Consider the following 17,037-nt stretch of genomic DNA (forward strand, 5'->3'; position numbering starts at 1 on the left):
AAGTCTGGAGGTTACCAACAGATGTACCACGGTTTTGAGGTGATTGATCTCGAGAAACGGGTGCAGCTGGCGTATCAGCCGGAGCTGATAGAAAGCACCCCTGGACACCGCCTCAACCTGAGAAACCAGGGAGAGGTGTGAATCCAGAAGTACTCCCAGACTGTGAACCTGTTCCTTTTGGGGAAGTGTGACCCCATCTAGAACAGGTAGATCAAAATTGTCTCTAGAGTTCTGACCCCGCACAATAAGTACCTCCGTCTTATCTGGATTCAGCTTCAGTTTATTCTCCCTCATCCAGCCCATTACTGCTTCCAGGCAGGCATTTAGGGGGGATATGCCAGCTCCTGAAGAGGTTGACATGGAGAAGTAGATCTGGGTGTCATCAGCGTACTGGTAACACCCAGCTCCAAATCCCCTGATGATCTCTCCCAGCGGTTTCATGTAGATGTTAAAAAGCATTGGAGAAAGTATGGAGCCTTGAGGGACACCATACTTAAGCTCAGATTTCAAAGAGAAACAATCTCCAATCGACACCATCTGGAATCTATCCAAGAGGTAGGAGCAGAACCACTGTATAACAGTGACTCCCACCCCCAATACCCTCAGGCGTTCCAGACAGATACTATGGTTGATAGTATCAAAAGCCACTAAGAGATCCAAAAGGACCAACAGAGTCACACTTCCTCTGTCAATTGCCAATTGGAGATCATCCATCAAGCCAACCAAGGCAGTCTCCACCCCATAGCCCACCCGAAAACCAGTTTGAAATGGCTCTAGATAATCAGTTTCCTCCAAGACTGCCTGGAGCTGGGAGGCCACCACCCTCTCAATTACCTTGCCCAGCCATGGGAGGTTGGAAACAGGCCTATAATTGCTCAGCTCTGAGGGATCTAATGCAGGCTTCTTTAGAAGAGGTCTGACGATTGCCTCCTTAGAACAAGGAGGCATCCTGCCCTCTCTCAGAGAAGCATTTATGATTTCCACCAGGCTGTCTACAGCAGCCTCCCTGCTAGATAGAACAAGCCATGTTGGACAAGGGTCAAGAGAACAAGTGGTGGGCCTCACCGCTCCAAGCAGCTTGTACACATCCTCAGGAGTCACAAACTGAAACCGATCCAGTCGAATCGCATAAGAGGAGTTGTTGAACACCTCCAGTTCAGACATCAAATTAATTGTGGAGTCTAGGTTGGCCCGAATCCAAGAGATTTTATCTGCGAAAAAATATTTAAACACATCGCAGTGGGTAACCAATGTCTCCAAATTCTGGTTCAAGGGAGAGGGAGCAGATACTAGTCCCCTCACAACCCTGAACAACTCAACTGGATGTGAACTCACAGAGGCAATACGGACAGAAAAGAACCACTTCTTTGCCACATGTATTGCCTGAGCATAGATCTTTAGAAGTGCTTTATGTCACAATCTGTCAGATTCAAGTTGAGGCTTTCTTCACCTGCGCTCCAGTCACCTACCTTGCCGCTTCAGCCCCTGTAGATCTTCTGTATACCAACTTGAAGTGGGTCGGAGGGGATGCTTGGGAGCAATTGTGTCTACTGCCCTGGTGAGCAAGTTGTTCCAATTCGCAATCAGGGCATCAACAGGATCACTAGCAAAGCCAACACTGAATCCCTCCAAGGCTTCTTGAAATCTTACTGGATCCAATAACCTCTTTGGGCAGACCATTCTAATAGGCTCCTCACCTCTGCGGAGGTGGGAAGTGGTTGTAAGTCCAACCTTAACCAGATGGTGGTCCGTCCATGACAATGGGGAAATCACAGGAGTCCCCACCCATGGAACACCACCCTGATCAGCATAAAATACCAAATTAAGCATGTGACCTGCAATATGTGTCGATCCAGAGACCACTTTGGATAGGCCCATTGTTGTCATGGCCGCTATGAACTCCTGAGGTACCCCGGACAAATTGGTCCCAAAATGAACATTGAAGTCCCCAGCACCAAAAGTCTGGGAAACTCCAACACGAGTTCTGCTACCAAGTCCCTGAGCTCAGTAAGGGATTCTGCTGGGCAGCAGGGCGATAGATAAACCAACAGAAGTCTCAGTCTATCCCTGGTCCCCAAACTCATGTACACACATTCAATATGGCCCGATACCCTGACAGGGACCCTGGTATGGAAGATGTTATCCTTATAGTTCACAGCCACTCCACCTCCCCGCCCACGTCCCCTCACCTGCTCCTCTACAGAATATCCTGCAGGGAGAAGCTGGGACCAAACTGGACCACTAGATGAGCCCAGTGAGGACACGACATGCTCAATTCACACAATGCTCTCTTTTTCTCCACAACATCCTTAAGAGAAGACCAAAGCATCACTTTTTCATTGAGGCTGTTCGCACAAGCAGCCAAGCCTGGGCTAGGCAGCTAAGCCCGGCCATGGCTGCCCATGGGAACCGCAGGAAGGTTCACAGATCCTAGTGGTGCCTCTGTGGCAAACCCAGCTAAGAAGCCAGGTGCTTAAGTGAGGTCAAAGGAGTGAGTGCTCCCTTAACCCCACTTAATTGATCATGTGTCAGCCCTGGCTACTTTCAGTTGGCACTGAAGCTCTGACAGGCACCTGCCCATCGCAGGTTTGATCCCCACAATGGCGGTGGTGGTGCATTGTGGGATTTCCAGGGGCCGGGACAATGGGTTGCAGAGACCCATTGCTCCACGCTGCTGCACAGAGCGGGACTGATTGTATGGGAGCGTGGAGTGCACTCCCACCAGGACAACAATGATAATCTGGGGGGAAAGCAAGGCTTGAGAAGCCTTCTGCCCATCTGCCCGCCCAGTAGGCCATGTGAATGGCCCCAGCAATATGCATAATGGTGTGAAATTTAACATTCACTGTGACTTTAAATGTTGTAAAGTTCTGTTTTAATGTTTGCTGTATGAACTAACATCATGGTTGCCACCACGAACTTCTGCTGCTGCTGCTGCTGCTGCTGCTAGACCAGATGGTGCAACCAAACCCTGTGGTCTGGGTGGGGTCCTTTGTCATGTGGGGTCCCTTGGCTCAGTAGTTCCCATCTCAAGCAGTGTCTTTAACATATGCATGTGTGCATCCCTAATTTCTAGAGACAATTTAGATGAATGGTCTTGGGATCTGGTGTGCTTTTTCTGATGCGTTAAGGTTTCAGAATGGCAAGCGGGGGCTGAGGAGTTCCTCTTGCCACTTTGCTGCCCTATCCTCATCACAGCCAATTCCACCAACATATAATTCAAATTTGACTCAGGCCTGTTCTGGCATGTTTGCACTGGCTGGATATACAGTGCCATGACAACATCCTGAGTGCTTTTGCTGCATGGGCACAGCTAAACATTGCACTAGTTTAGAGGCCCTGTCCACTATGCACCAGCACCTCACACTACAGATCACTGGGAAATGCATTATGACCCAAACCACGAAAATAAACAAATTGCTTCTTAATAAAGTTTGTACCCTGGGACTCAGAACACCCTCAAAAGATAAGCAAGATGTCATAACTTTGCACTTCCTTCATTTGCATATGACTAAATGCTTGTGGAATTAATTGAACCAAACATTTTTGATGCCATTAGTGTTACTTCAATCATGGGTAGCCATATTAAGCCCTTGAACAAGCAGTTTTTGTCTCCCACCCCTAAGAAAAAATGATTTTAAAAGGCCTTTGTCTGTAGAAGAAGTAAGATCAAGGTAGGTGCAGGAACAAAACAAAAATAGAACAAAAATTCTGTGCTGAGAAAGACTGAGTGCTTTAAACAAATCCACATCCTGATATGAACTCAGCTTGAATTGGTTTAATATAAGGAACTTCACTTGGAGGTAACTACAAGTGATGATATAGGAGTCTTCTCAGTCTTTTTTTTCCTTTTTCCTTATCAGAAAGCAGAGAAGGTCAGCTAACCCAGAGAAGGACAGCAATCCATCATACCGGAGTGCTGATGTTCCCAAAAGCAGGAATGGTTCATTGGGTAGGTTATTTGATTCTATTAGCGTTTAGTAAGCTTTCTCTCTTTGTTGCAGATAAAGGTCTAATAATTGGAAACTCTCCAGACTGAGGCCCAGGAGAGTTTTATAAAAATGATACTCTTGTTTTCTGAGGATAGTTGAAGGAGTAAGCTTATATTTTGAACTTATTTATTTATTTATTTAGAATCTATATCTATGTCTATATATATCACTATTCATCAAAATGTTCACAAAGCTCTTTCTGTGACAGAGAAATGAAAGAATGAGTCCCCATTCCAAAGGGGCTCACTATCAAAAAGAAGCGCAGGGGAAACACCACCAGCAGCTACTAGAGACAGATGTTTATGCCAGACTGAATAGGGGCAGTTGCCATCTCCTTGCTAAATAGAGCAGAGTTACCTCTTTAAAAGCTGCCTTTTTGCCCCATTGGCTCTTACAAATACAGTCCAGTATATATCAATAAAATAAAATAAAACCTTAGCTCTTTGAAATCCAAGGCTATGCTATAGTTCTAGGAAACTGACAAAGTAGAAACAGAGGAAACAAGAACAACAATTGTAAAGAATGTTGAGAATCTTCCAGGAGGAGAAATTTGGCCCATTTAGACATGACATGTCTAGTGTCTAGACATGACATTTCCGGTACTAGAGAATAAGAGACAAAACAAAATATTGATGCCTGAATATTTTGGATGAAGCATATCTTCTGTGCATACCAAAAGTTTGTATGCTCTTATCTTAAAAGAAGTGTATTCAATATTTTAAAATCCCGGGGCCGGGGGATAAGCTCATTGGGTCCAGGCGCAATGGGGACAGGCAAAAGAAACTTAAACTAGCCTCTGCAAATCACCTAGTTAAGTATTTAAAGGTAAAGTGTCATCGAGTAGATGTAGACTCCTGGCGACCACAGAGCCCTGTGGTTGTCTTTAGTAGAATACAGGATGAGTTTACCATTGCCTCCTCCCACACAATCTGAGATGATGCCTTTCAGCATCTTCCTATATTGCTGCTGCCCAATATAGGTGTTTTCCAGTCTGGGAAGCATACCAGCGGGAATTCAAACCAGCAACCTCTGGCTTGCTAATCAAGTCATTTCCCCACTGTGCCATTAGGTGCCAGTTAAGTATTTACATCTCATTTATTGCAACAGGACACTAGATCCTTTTAGTACTGCTCAGCCAATGCTTTTCCACAATCGTCTGGACATGGAAGTAGAATGGAGGCTCCACACAACATTTAATATAAAGCTATATTAACTAGTAATGCCCTTCCCTATGGCCAACCTTCTTTGTTGTCTATGTACAAGTAAGTTTCATTAGGCAAAGGTCCCTGGCAACTGCCAATAATTTATTGCTTGCAGATTCAGCTGGTTTTAGTTCTTCCTCTTGATTCTGGCATGGAGGTTAGCATCTTGAATAGCTTATCTGTGTTGCCCCGTGCTTCCCTTTCCCTTTACTGATTTTCTGTTATTTTTTCCTCCTTAATTTTAAATTCCTCATACTTTGAAGGACACCACCCATTCAGAGTCATGCATTCTGTTTATTACAGAATGTTGGAGCCAGCCAATGGCTCCAACAGGACTTTGAACCAGCATATCTGGAACAAATGTCTATCTTTTCTTGGGATACCTCTGTACTTTGCAACTGGCCTCCTGGAATTATGTCAGCCACCATTTTCCCCAACAGAGGCTATTCATAGGGTCCAACATCCAGACCAATGAAGCGCTGGTGTAGCAATGCAGCACATGTACTATGGAATAGGGACAGGTTTTTTTCACTCTTCCCTTCCCTTCCCTTTGCACCCAACCATGACTCTGAAAATGTGTCCCTGAGGATTGCACAGCTCTCAGGGACATATTTTCAGGAGTCACAGTGGGCTTCAGAGAGAGGGACACATCGACAAAAAATTTCCCTCCCCTCAGGACTACTGCAGGATGTCAGCCAGTGACTTGAAAATCTGAAAGGAGGAGATTTTAGCTGCTTCTCCTGGATTACAGCCCACCCTCCACTCACAGTGTGTAGTAGTTTATCCATCATTAAAGACAAGAAGATCATGGTAGATACATCACTGTTCACTTTCATTCCGATGATATTTTAAAGCTTTGCTAGAAGATTATGCACCTTGCCATGTATGAAAGGAGAACTGTTGACTGAATTGATATTTTTCTGCATTTGCCAGTTTTTATCCGGCTGTATAGGCTTCATTCAACAAACAAGGGGAAATTGTTGAGGACATGGCAGTTGTGGGCTCCCTTCAAGGCACTTTCTCCCGGTGTCGTGGCTTATGGTACTACGGTGAAAAAGACAGGAAGGGCAGCAGGAGATGGTTAAGGGAGAAGACTCCACCCCGCATGGGAATTTAAAGCTAAAACGGAAATCCTTTAGGCTCTAGCAGGAGGATTCTAATTAATAAGCACCCAGAATGGAACAAATGGTATTACAACAAGGACTATAGCCCAGCTAATTGCAGCATATCCTCAGCTTATAGAACCTAAACTGCTCCCAATCAAGAAGTTATTTCTTAAAGCCACAGCAATCCTTTATATAAACCAAGCCATTCCGTAAATATGTCTGTGTACATCTTGGTTGTTGCTAAGCAATTAGGAAGTCATAGTGGAAGTCTAGAACAGCTGCAAAGTCAGGAAATTAGAACCATACAATGTTGTAACTCTCACAGCCTACATGAAGATGGAGGTACAGTAGGCTTGCTAAAATTGATTTAAGGTACAATCCACTGGGAGCTTCTGTTGTGCAAACTCTAATCAAGTGGATGGCAGCTCCAGAACAGGCAATGTTCTTATTCACTTCAATGAGGCCTGTGCAGAATCTGGTGGCTCCTCCCCGCTTGAATGGTTCCCAGTTCACATGGTCCTAATAAAAATCTTCAGTTGCAGCAATCTTCCATTTCCGGAACAAATGAAAAAGATGCAGTGTTTCTATAGCCCTAGATTCTTATGTATTGTTGTCCAGCCTTTATTCTGTTCTAGCCTTGCCCTGTTGAACTTCAGGTCTGGTTTTCCTTATCTTTGGTCTTTGTTAATTTCAGCAAACACATTAAAACAGATAATTATGCTTGGTTCTGTTTGGGATATTTCAAGTCCAGAAGCACTTAGAAAAGGGGGCTGCCAAAAACCACCTATGCAAGAGCAAATCCTTACATTACTTGTAAAATGATCTTGCAACTAACAACGTGTAGCTGTTCCAGCAACAGTTAGTTACATCTTAATTTAAAACTGGGAAATCCCACCATGAGATGAGAAGTCTCTGTAATTAATGGGCTTTTATTTTTGTAAAAAATAAAAGCAACCCATGGATGAAAAAGAGATAGATCTGTGGAGAATTTTTACACAAGAAAATCTGGGGCTGTACATCAGTTTTGAAATGTTTGTGAGAACATCTTGGAAACAGAGAAGGCCAATGGGATGGTTTGCTAGGCAAACATGCCTGTAGCCTATGTGACAATTGAGGTAAAGGGGAATTCCTACCTTGAAGTGCTGGGGTGGTGGAGGCAGAGGCTACAAGTTTGCAGTGGCTAACAGGATGGTTACCCCTGATATGGACTCCTGTCAATAGCAGGGACAAGTATCTAGTTAGCAACTAATGTACTTGCACAGTGCTGACTGAGGCATTCCCTGCCTCCATATACATACAGGTAAGGGCCAGAATTTCTCTTGATCAGCACACAGTTCCCAACACTAGTTTAGTCTATTGAACCAACTCCGTGGGGGCGGCTGCGGTTTGCTTGCTTGCATGCTTTGGCACAATCAGCAAAAGCTAGAAACTGAAACATTTACATTTTTTTTTAAATTGTTGCAGAGCTAATTGATTCAATAGCCGATCTGAAAAGCACCATTGGAAATATATCGTCATCAGCCAGCCATGCCAGAATTTACTTGCTCAACAAAATTCTCAGTCTAGGGGAGGTAATTTTCTATATGCACTTTAATTAGATCACTTTTTAAATGCCATTTTCTGTAACCTGGTGTTAATGTATGTTTTTATTTTAATAAGAAAGTGCATGTACTTTTCTGGTTTCCCAAACTACTGTCTTACTTTGCAAATAGCAACAGATATTATTCTGATAGTTCCTCAGGGGTCTGGTACTAATATTTATTAGCTATTTTATTTAGCACTGATATTACTTAATTTTTGTGTGGTTTGTACATTGCTATAATTTTATTTATTTGCTTTTTACATTTTGTAAGACATTTTGCATAAAAGAAAAGCAGGGTTACTACTACTACTACTACTACTACTACTAATAGCGCTGAATCGGAAAACCAGGAAAATAAAGACCATCAATCATGCCCTGCACCCAAGAAGTGATGTTGATAGGCTGTACCTGCCAAGAAATGGATGTAGAATGTTGCAAGTCAGACAGTCTATTGAAGAAGAAAAACAAGCATTGGAGGAATACATCAATGAAAGCCAAGAAGAAATGCTACAGGAAGTGAGTAAGACAGGACTGTTGAAAATAAGGGAATCAAAGGATGAATACAAAAAACAGCAGATGAGGAATCAACAAGAAAAATGGCACAACAAACCATTGCATGGTCAGTTCTTTAATGACATACAATCAAAAGTCAACAATAGAAAAACATGGAAGTGGTTAAAGAAGGGAACACTGAAGAAAGAAACGGAGTCTCATTTTTGCAGCCCAGGAACAATCACTATGAACAAATTTAATAAAAGCACAAAATGATAAGACCCAGAAAGACAGTAAGTGTCGGTTATGCAAGGAAGTGGATGAGACAGTTGAGCAACTTGTGTGATGTTTGAAGAAAATCACGCAGACTGATTATAAGTAAAGACACAATAAAGTTGCTGCGATGATCCGCTGGAACTTTTGCAAGAATTACAAATTGCCAGCAAGCAAGAATTGGTGGAATCATCCGGCTGAGAAGGTCACAGAGAATGAGGAGGCAAAAGTCCTTTGGGATTTTCAAATACAAACTGATAGGCATTTGGCACACAATACGCCGGATCTGACAGTCATTGAGAAGAATCGGGTTCTGATAATTGATATTGCAACCCCAGAGGATAGATGAGTAAATGAAAAACAACTGGAGAAAATAACTAAATACAAGGACCTTCAGATTGAAATTGAGCGGCTCTGGAAAAAGAAAACAATAGTGGTGCTAATAGTTGTTGGTGCCCTTGGTACAGTACCAAAAGAACTTGAACACTATCTTGATACCTTGGGCATCAATAAAATTACAACACATCAACTACAGAAGGCCTCACTACTCGGGACAGCAGGAAAACGATGACTCTATCTTTAATTTTTCTTTAGTTATCCTAGATCCTTGGAAAGGGCCCGATAACTAAACTAAAGTACTGAGTCAGATAGTAGTGGCAAGAGATTATGTTCTAAACTGTCTGGAAAAACTGAAAACTAGCAAACTGCCAGGGCTGGATGGTATCCATCCAAGAGTCCTCAATGAACTCAAATGTGAAATTGCTGACCTCCTTGCTAAAATATATAACTTATCCCTGCAATCAGGCTCTGTGCCGGAGGACTGGAAAGTAGCAAATGCAACACCGATTTTCAAAAAGGGATCCGGGAGCAATCTGGGAAATTACAGGCCGTTAGCTCAACGTCCATTCCAGGCAAATTGATGGAAAGCATCCTCAAGGATAAAATTGTAAAGCACATAGAAGAACAGGCCCTGCTGGGAGAGAACCAGCATGGCTTCTGCAAAGGTAAATCTTGCCTCACCAACCTTTTGGAGTTCTTTGAGAGTGTGAACAAGTGTGTGGATAAAGGTGATCCAGTTGATATAGTATACCTGGACTTCCAAAAAGCTTTCGACAAAGTTCCTCATCAAAGGCTCTTGAGAAAACTTAGCAGTCATGGGATCATTGCCCAGCATCATCTGGTTCACCATTTATGCCCTTATCTTGATCGGCAGGCACTAATGACAGTGACTCATGCCCTTGCCATCTCCTGCTTAGATTACTGTAACACGCTTTACCTAGGGCTACCTTTGAAGATGATCAGGAAGCTTCAGTGGGTCCAGAATGCAGTGGCTCACCTACTTATGGGTGCCAAAAGATATGATAGGGTAACACCTCTCCTACAATAGCTGCAGTGGTTACCCATTTGCTTCTGCAATTCAGTTCAAAGTCCTGGTTCTTACCTTCAAAGCCTTGCAGAGCTTGGCGCCTGTTTACCTACAGAATCGCATTTCCCATCCAGTTACATCCCATCCTGTTAGATCATTTCAGATGGCCCTTTTGTCGGTCCCTGATTTTGGGGGTTCGGAGTTCTAAGACCTGCGAAAGGGCCTTTTCAGTTGCTGCCCCACTTCTTTGGAATTATCTTCCCCTTCAGATTTGTCTAGACCCCTCTTTACCGGTCTTTAAATCCTTATTTCCGCCGGGCATTTACCCTGTAGTTTACTTTATTTCCTTTCCATTATCTTTTTTAGTTTGCTATTTTTAATGTAATTTTGATTGTAATTTTTAATGTTACTTTATTTACATGCCATTGTACACCGCCTGGAGTCTTTGGAGTGGGTGATATATTAAATGCTTCTAATAAATAAATAAATAATAAATAAATAAATAATAGGACAAGTACATGTGTGGATTGCTAACTAGTTGAAGGACAGGAAACAGAGGGTAGGGATAAATGGAGAGTTTTCACAATGGAGGGAAGTAAGAAGTGGGGTCCCCCAGGAATCTGTGCTGGGACTAGTGGTTTTAAATTTATTAATAAATGATCTAGAAGTAGGGGTAAGCAGCAAGGTGGCCACATTTGCAGATTATACCAAATTCTTTCGGGTAGTGAAATCCAAAACAGATTGTGAAGAGCTCCAAAAGGATCTCTCCAAACTGGGTGAGTGGGTGACAAAATGGGAAAAGCAGTTAAATGTTGGCAAATATAAAATGATGCACAATGGGATGAAAAACCTCAACTTCAAGTATACGTTGATGGGATCTGAGCTTTCGGTGACTGACCAGGAGAGGGATCTTGTGGTCATGGTGGACAGCTCATGGAAAGTGTTGACTCAGTGTGCGGCAGCTGTGAAAAAGGCCAATTCCATGCTAGGGATCATTAGGAAGGGGATTGAAAATAAAACTGCTAATATTATAATGCCCTTATAAAAAACTATGGTGTGGCCACACCTGGAGTACTGCGTACAATTCTGGCCACCACATCTAAAAAAGGACATTGTAGAACTGGAAAAGGTGCAGAAGAGGGCAACCAAGATGATCAGGGGCCTAGAGCACCTTTCTTATGAGGCAAGGCTACAACACCTGGAGCTTTTTAGTTTAGAAAAAAGATGATTGCGGGGAGACATGATAGAAGTCTATAAAATCATGCATGGTGTGGAGAAAGTGGATAGAGAGAAATTCTTCTCCCTCTCACATAACACTAGAACCAGGGGTCATTCCATGAAATTGATTGCCAGGAAATTTAGGACCAACAAATGGAAGTACTTTTTCACACAACACATGATCCACTTGTGGAACTCTCTGCCACAAGATGTGGTGACAGCCAACAACCTGGATGGCTTTAAGAAGGGTTTGGATAACTTCATGGAAGAGAGGTCTATCAACGGCTACTAGTCGGAGGGCTATAGGCCACCTCCAGCCTCAAAGGCAGGATGCCTTTGAGTACCAGTTGCAGGGGAGTAACAGCAGGAGAGAGGGCATGCCCTCAACTCCTGCCTGTAGGCTTCCCGCAGCATCTGGTGAGCCACTGTGTGAAATGGGATGCTGGACTAGATGGGCCTTGGGCCTAATTCAGCAGGGCTGTTCTCATGTTCTTACCAAATCCAGTTAATAACATCTGGTAGACTGTGTAAATAGCATAATTATAGTTGTTGTTGTTGTTGTTATTATTATTATTACCTGTTTACACAGTCAGATAGGTGTTATTGACTGGTTTGTTTTATCCAGACATCGAGTCCTTCCCAAGGACCTGGGATGGCTGATTTTTATCATCAATACTGTTGGTTATTATAGATATCGTCGCAAAATATAGGCTGTTCCCAGTAAAGTTGCTTTTTGTAATTGGCCGATGGTGATTTCTGTGGCCCCTATGGTGTTGAGGTGCTCTTCAAGGTCTTTTGGAACTGCACCCAGGGCGCCAATGAACACTGGGATTATTTTGGTCTTTTTCTGCCACAGCCTTTCAATTTCAATTTGTAGATATTTGTATTTTGTGATTTTTTTCTGTTTCTTTTTCTTCTATTCTGTTATCCTCTGGTATTGCTAGGAGAACAGAAGAAAAAGTTGTTGTTATTGTTATAATAATAATAATAATAATAATAATAATAATAATAATAATTATTATTATTATTATTATTATTATTAGTAGTAGTAGTAGTAGTAGTAGTAGAAGATATGTCAACAATATGAGTGCTCCAAAATGTAAAGCAATTAGATCATGAGCACACTCATACTCAGGTGCATACCTTGGTGGCAGAGTGTAGGGTCCTTTCCCAACCTCTTGTCTGCCAGCTCCAGTGTTACAAGTGGATCCAGCCTGCAAAATGAAGCAGTAGAAGCTGTTGTTGCTTCTAGGCTCGCTCTGGAATAAAGGCCATATACATTGCAAGGAGGCCTAGAGGCTTTTCAAACAAATCAGGCTTGCAGTGGCCAGGAGCTGTAGTGGGGTGGAGTGAGGGTCCTTTTCTTGCAGTGGTGATATAATATACATAATTACACATTAAAATGTTTAGGTAGTCTGTGCTTCTAAGATTTGTCTTAAACATGTTAAGTAGTAACCACTATTTGCAAGCATGTGTTTTGTACAGGGAGCTAGGATTGGCTGTGGCTTCTAGTTGCACGTACACTTGATGGCAAATCCGGGACTGGTCGGTGATGTATAGTGTGTGAATTGGCCCCTCAGAGGCAAAGTTGTTTAGCTGTGTTACCCTTGCTTAACAAGGAAGGCATTGACCACCCACAAATGACAAATGAAATCACTTTCAGACTGTAAGGAACATTTGGAGCAGAAACTAGTTTTACTAACTATGTAGGGCAAGCAGGGACAATCTTTGTCTAAACTTGAAACCTTGGCTGTTTTCAAACTCTTGTGTGTCAGAGTAGCTTCATACTTTATGGAGTATCTGTTTTCCAAGGAAACATACTAAATGTGAGGGGAGAGATGTATGCCACTGAATGCACATTGCACATGTGCTGGGCAGCCCTCGCCAATTGCAGTGTGAGACCAGATGGGTTAGTCTGTGTGCTGACTAAGGAGTGCCAGTGGCTAGGGAAGCAACAAGTCTTCCCTCATTCTTCCGGCATGTTGGGAGAGACCTGAGGCCTAATACCAAGGCTGAGGTGATGGGGTTGCCTGTGGTCAGGGCAGGGCCATTTGAGGCTTCTAGCAGTTTTGATGTTCTGGCTCCTGGTGGTGAGCTGGTGGGTGGCTGAGTGGGTGGCTAGAACTTCAGTTTTGTAACTTTTAGCACCAGCAATCCTAGCTCTTTGAAACCATTTGGTCAAAGCATTCCAGACCATGTATATCTATTAATCACTTGGCAGAACACTTGTTAGAACAAACACAACTCCGTGTCCCTTCTTTTTATTTATTTTATAGATGCAGATGCAAAAATCACCTGTAGAAAACCTTAAAGCTAGTGCCTGTGAAGTTATGTCAACATTTGCAACATCGCAGAATCTCCCGTGGGGAGTCTTGGGGAAAAATATCTACCAGACATTTTGCTTCACCAACTTGTCTCTTATGGAGTCATTTTTTAAAGAATTTAGAAATCAGATTCCTAATGTAAGTATCCAACTCTTCCCCCAGCCCTTTATTGAAGAAAATGGTTGCTAAACAATGACCTTAATCAAACTGCTTAGAAGAGGTTTTACCCCTTTATCAAAGTGGCTTTCCACATTGTAGCCATTCAGTCACCCTGTGCCCACAGCACTGCAGCTGGTGCTTTTGTAAAAGATGTTCTATTTCTTTGTACTCTGTGAACTCCAACAGCTGGAAATGAATAGGAAAAAGAAGCAGACAGAAGAATGAAGTTTATCTCTGAAAACAGGCAGGCTGCCTTCTCCTTGGTCAAGGATAAAGGCCAAAGACAAAAAGCGCTTGCTGTCTTTCTTAGTCTGTGGTTATGATGGCAGCACATATGTACATTTAAACCTGGATCTTTCCAAATCATGTAGAAAGAGAATCTGGTTTTAAAAGCAAGAGGCGCTCACATGGAGAGAGCTCTAAATCCTGCCCTGTCTGTGGTTATCACCCCACAGTCTGTACCCAGACAGTTTTCTTGTCAGCTGATTTCCTAGTTTGGAAGTGAGCACAGCTAGTAGACCTGCTATTGTGGTGAGACGGAAAGAGATAGGCATGTGTGTGTGACCACCTCCCTTCACATGTGCTGTTTTTGTCTCTAAAAGCAAGACCTCAATGCTAAACCTTCCTTTAGGGGCAAACTAGAGTTTCAGCAGAAAGACTGACCACTGTTATGTCAAGTTTGGCACCAGGTATATTTGTCAGTAGCCACCTAATGGCGCAGCGGGGAAATGACTTGATTAGCAAGCCAGAGGTTGCGAGTTCAAATCCCCACTGGTATGTTTCCCAGACTATGGGAAAGACCTATATTGGGCAGCAGCGATATAGGAAGATGCTGAAAGGCATCATCTCATACTGTGCGGGAGATGGCAATGGTAAATCCCTCCTGTATTCTACTAAATACAATCACAGGGCTCTGTGGTCTCTAGGAGTTGATAATGACTCAATGGCACGCTTTACTTTACCTTTGTGTTTGTCAGTGGGTCCTGAGGAAAAGGGGCAGGAAGAGAGAAAGGTGTTCAGAGAAGAAATTCCTCATATAATGGGCAGAAGAAAGAAAGGGATAATTTTAAAGAATTATTTTGCTGGCATAGGAGAGATATCAAATTCTGTTCGTTCTTTTAAAAAGATCCTTTTAAGTTTTCTTTGATTTTAGTTACAGCATGATCCTCAGTACCAGGCGGCATTTGTGAAGGAAACAGTATCTTTCTTATCGCTCATCTCCCAAGTGCAGAATGAAACTTCTCTATGGCGCATCCTCCTGATGGCCCCAGATATCGTTCAAGGTGTCTACAATGTGAAGGATATGCTTTCTGCCCTTCAGAATACAAGCAGGTAAAAGAAAAACTAAGCAACAGAGTGAATGTATAATCGTTGTGTCTCTTATCCCATTGACAGTGATGAAGTGGTAGCTTTAACCATGGCAAAGGGAGGTAGCTATATATATATTTCTCCTGGGTGTGCCCAGGAGAAATGTGTCCCGGCAGCCCAGCTGATTGGCTGGGCTGCGGGGGCGCCTGATTGGTCCTGGCGCACCCAGGAGAACGGCAGCGGCCATGGCCGGGGAGCTAGGCGGGCCCGGCCGCGGAGTCGAGGTGGCGGGCCTGGCAGGGCCCGGCCGCGGAGGCGAGGCGGCGGGCCTGGCCGGGCCCGGCGGCGGCGGCACTCTTGGGCCCGGCGGCGGCGGCGGGCCCGGCGGCGGCAGCACTCTCCGGCCCGGCGGCGGCACCCTCGGGCCCGGCCGTGGAGGTAAGGCGGCGAGCCCGGCCGCAGCGCAGGCGGCGGTGGGCCCGGCCGCACTAGAGGCACAGATGCTCTGTGCCCGGGCCCACTAGTAAAAAGAAAGTGCCATGTTTTGGTGGCTGGTTTATTTGAAGTTCTTGTTTCTAAACATGGATTTTGTCCACAGTTCCCGAATGAGCAGTGATGGTTGCTATGTGGAACTCCTCATAAGGAGGAAACTCAATAGCCTTAATTCCAAATGTGCAGGCTTCCTGTAGTTTTTGTACTCAGGGTTACTTAAATTCATCTTTGCACTACAAATGGTTGCCCAGGTCTTTGATCCACTCTTGCATTATGATGCAACATGAAGGCATTTCTTATAGTGCTGTGATTGATGTTATGGTGCTTGTTTATTTTATGAAAATGCTGCTGCGTGTTTGCTGTGCTCTGCCTGGATCCTACAAAGATGCCTGTTTTGCATCTGCGAAGGGTGAGGAGTGGGATGACGGACTGGGCTTTGTGTTTGATTGTGCCTTACTTGTGCTTGTTTGCATGCTACTCTCCAGTCCCTTTTGGGAGTCTCGAAAGAGATGGCATAAACTGCATTATTTGAAGTGCTGATTTAAAAAAGAAAAGCATAGCATAGCTGAGCCAGGCATAGTTGTGACATGGAAGAGGCCAGCCTCTTTGGAAATATGGCATCATAAACTTATTATAGTTTAGAGATCAGGAGATCTATCAATAGCTACTAGTCTGGTGGCTATAGGTCATCTCCAGCTTCAGAGGCATGATGCCTCTCTCAGTACCAGTTGCTGGGGAATGACTGCAGGAGAGAGGGTATGCCCTCACCTCTTGCCTGCGGGCTTCCCAGAGGCATCTGGCTGACCACTGTGTGAAACAGGATACTGGACTAGATAGGCCTTGGGCCTGATCCAGCAGGGCTGTTCTTACGTTCTTAGATGGGAAGAAAACCTCCACCCATGTAGGAAAAGTGGAACACTGAGTTAAAACAGAGGGAATAATCTCATATTGTATTAGTGGCAGTGAAGTCTCATTACAAATAGTAATGAGGGAGGAGGGAGCGGTGAATGAGATGAGCAAGAAAGTGTGACACAGAGAGAGAGCTGTCCTGGTCCATACCTTGACTTCTGCTACCACTGTTGTTGCTCTCCATCTTCCCTGTTTCCTACAGCATAGATATCACAGTGTCACAATAGAAAAAGCTTCCATGGGTTGCTTTTCACACCTCTGTATTTAGGCTAGCCATAAACTGAATCAGAAATCTACAGGGTGTGCAAAGCTCCAGTTTAGGAAATACACCTCTGCTTTGATTCATGAAGATATTATATTTGTATTTGACCATTTTAAAGGTATGTAAGAGCTCAAGCGAAAAGTATTTGCTTACTTACAGAGCTTCTAGAACACTATATAGAAATCTTAAAACACAGACAAAGCTCAAGATATCAACACAGCATTGATTAGAAAGGGTTTGATATGAAAAGTAATTTCAAGGAGCATTGTTCAGGAAGCAGCGTTCTTACAAACTGCCCAAAGGATCAGTGAGGTGCTAAGAAGCAACCTAAATCTACATTTGGATCTTCCTT

General features: G+C 43.6%; 1 protein-coding gene across 1 annotated transcript in view; it reads left to right on the forward strand.

Annotated features, from left to right (window-relative positions):
* ABCA12 (ATP binding cassette subfamily A member 12) overlaps positions 1 to 17,037 on the forward strand; it is a 244,358-nt gene that overhangs the window by 90,080 nt on the left and 137,241 nt on the right. Inside the window, exons 6-9 of the mRNA XM_053268830.1 lie at positions 3,864 to 3,952; positions 7,765 to 7,871; positions 13,508 to 13,693; positions 14,868 to 15,046. Coding sequence (XP_053124805.1) covers positions 3,864 to 3,952; positions 7,765 to 7,871; positions 13,508 to 13,693; positions 14,868 to 15,046 — 561 coding nt within the window. The remainder of the gene's footprint in view (positions 1 to 3,863; positions 3,953 to 7,764; positions 7,872 to 13,507; positions 13,694 to 14,867; positions 15,047 to 17,037) is intronic.

Source organism: Hemicordylus capensis, chromosome 1 (genome assembly GCF_027244095.1).
Source record: "Hemicordylus capensis ecotype Gifberg chromosome 1, rHemCap1.1.pri, whole genome shotgun sequence".
NCBI lineage: Eukaryota > Metazoa > Chordata > Lepidosauria > Squamata > Cordylidae > Hemicordylus > Hemicordylus capensis.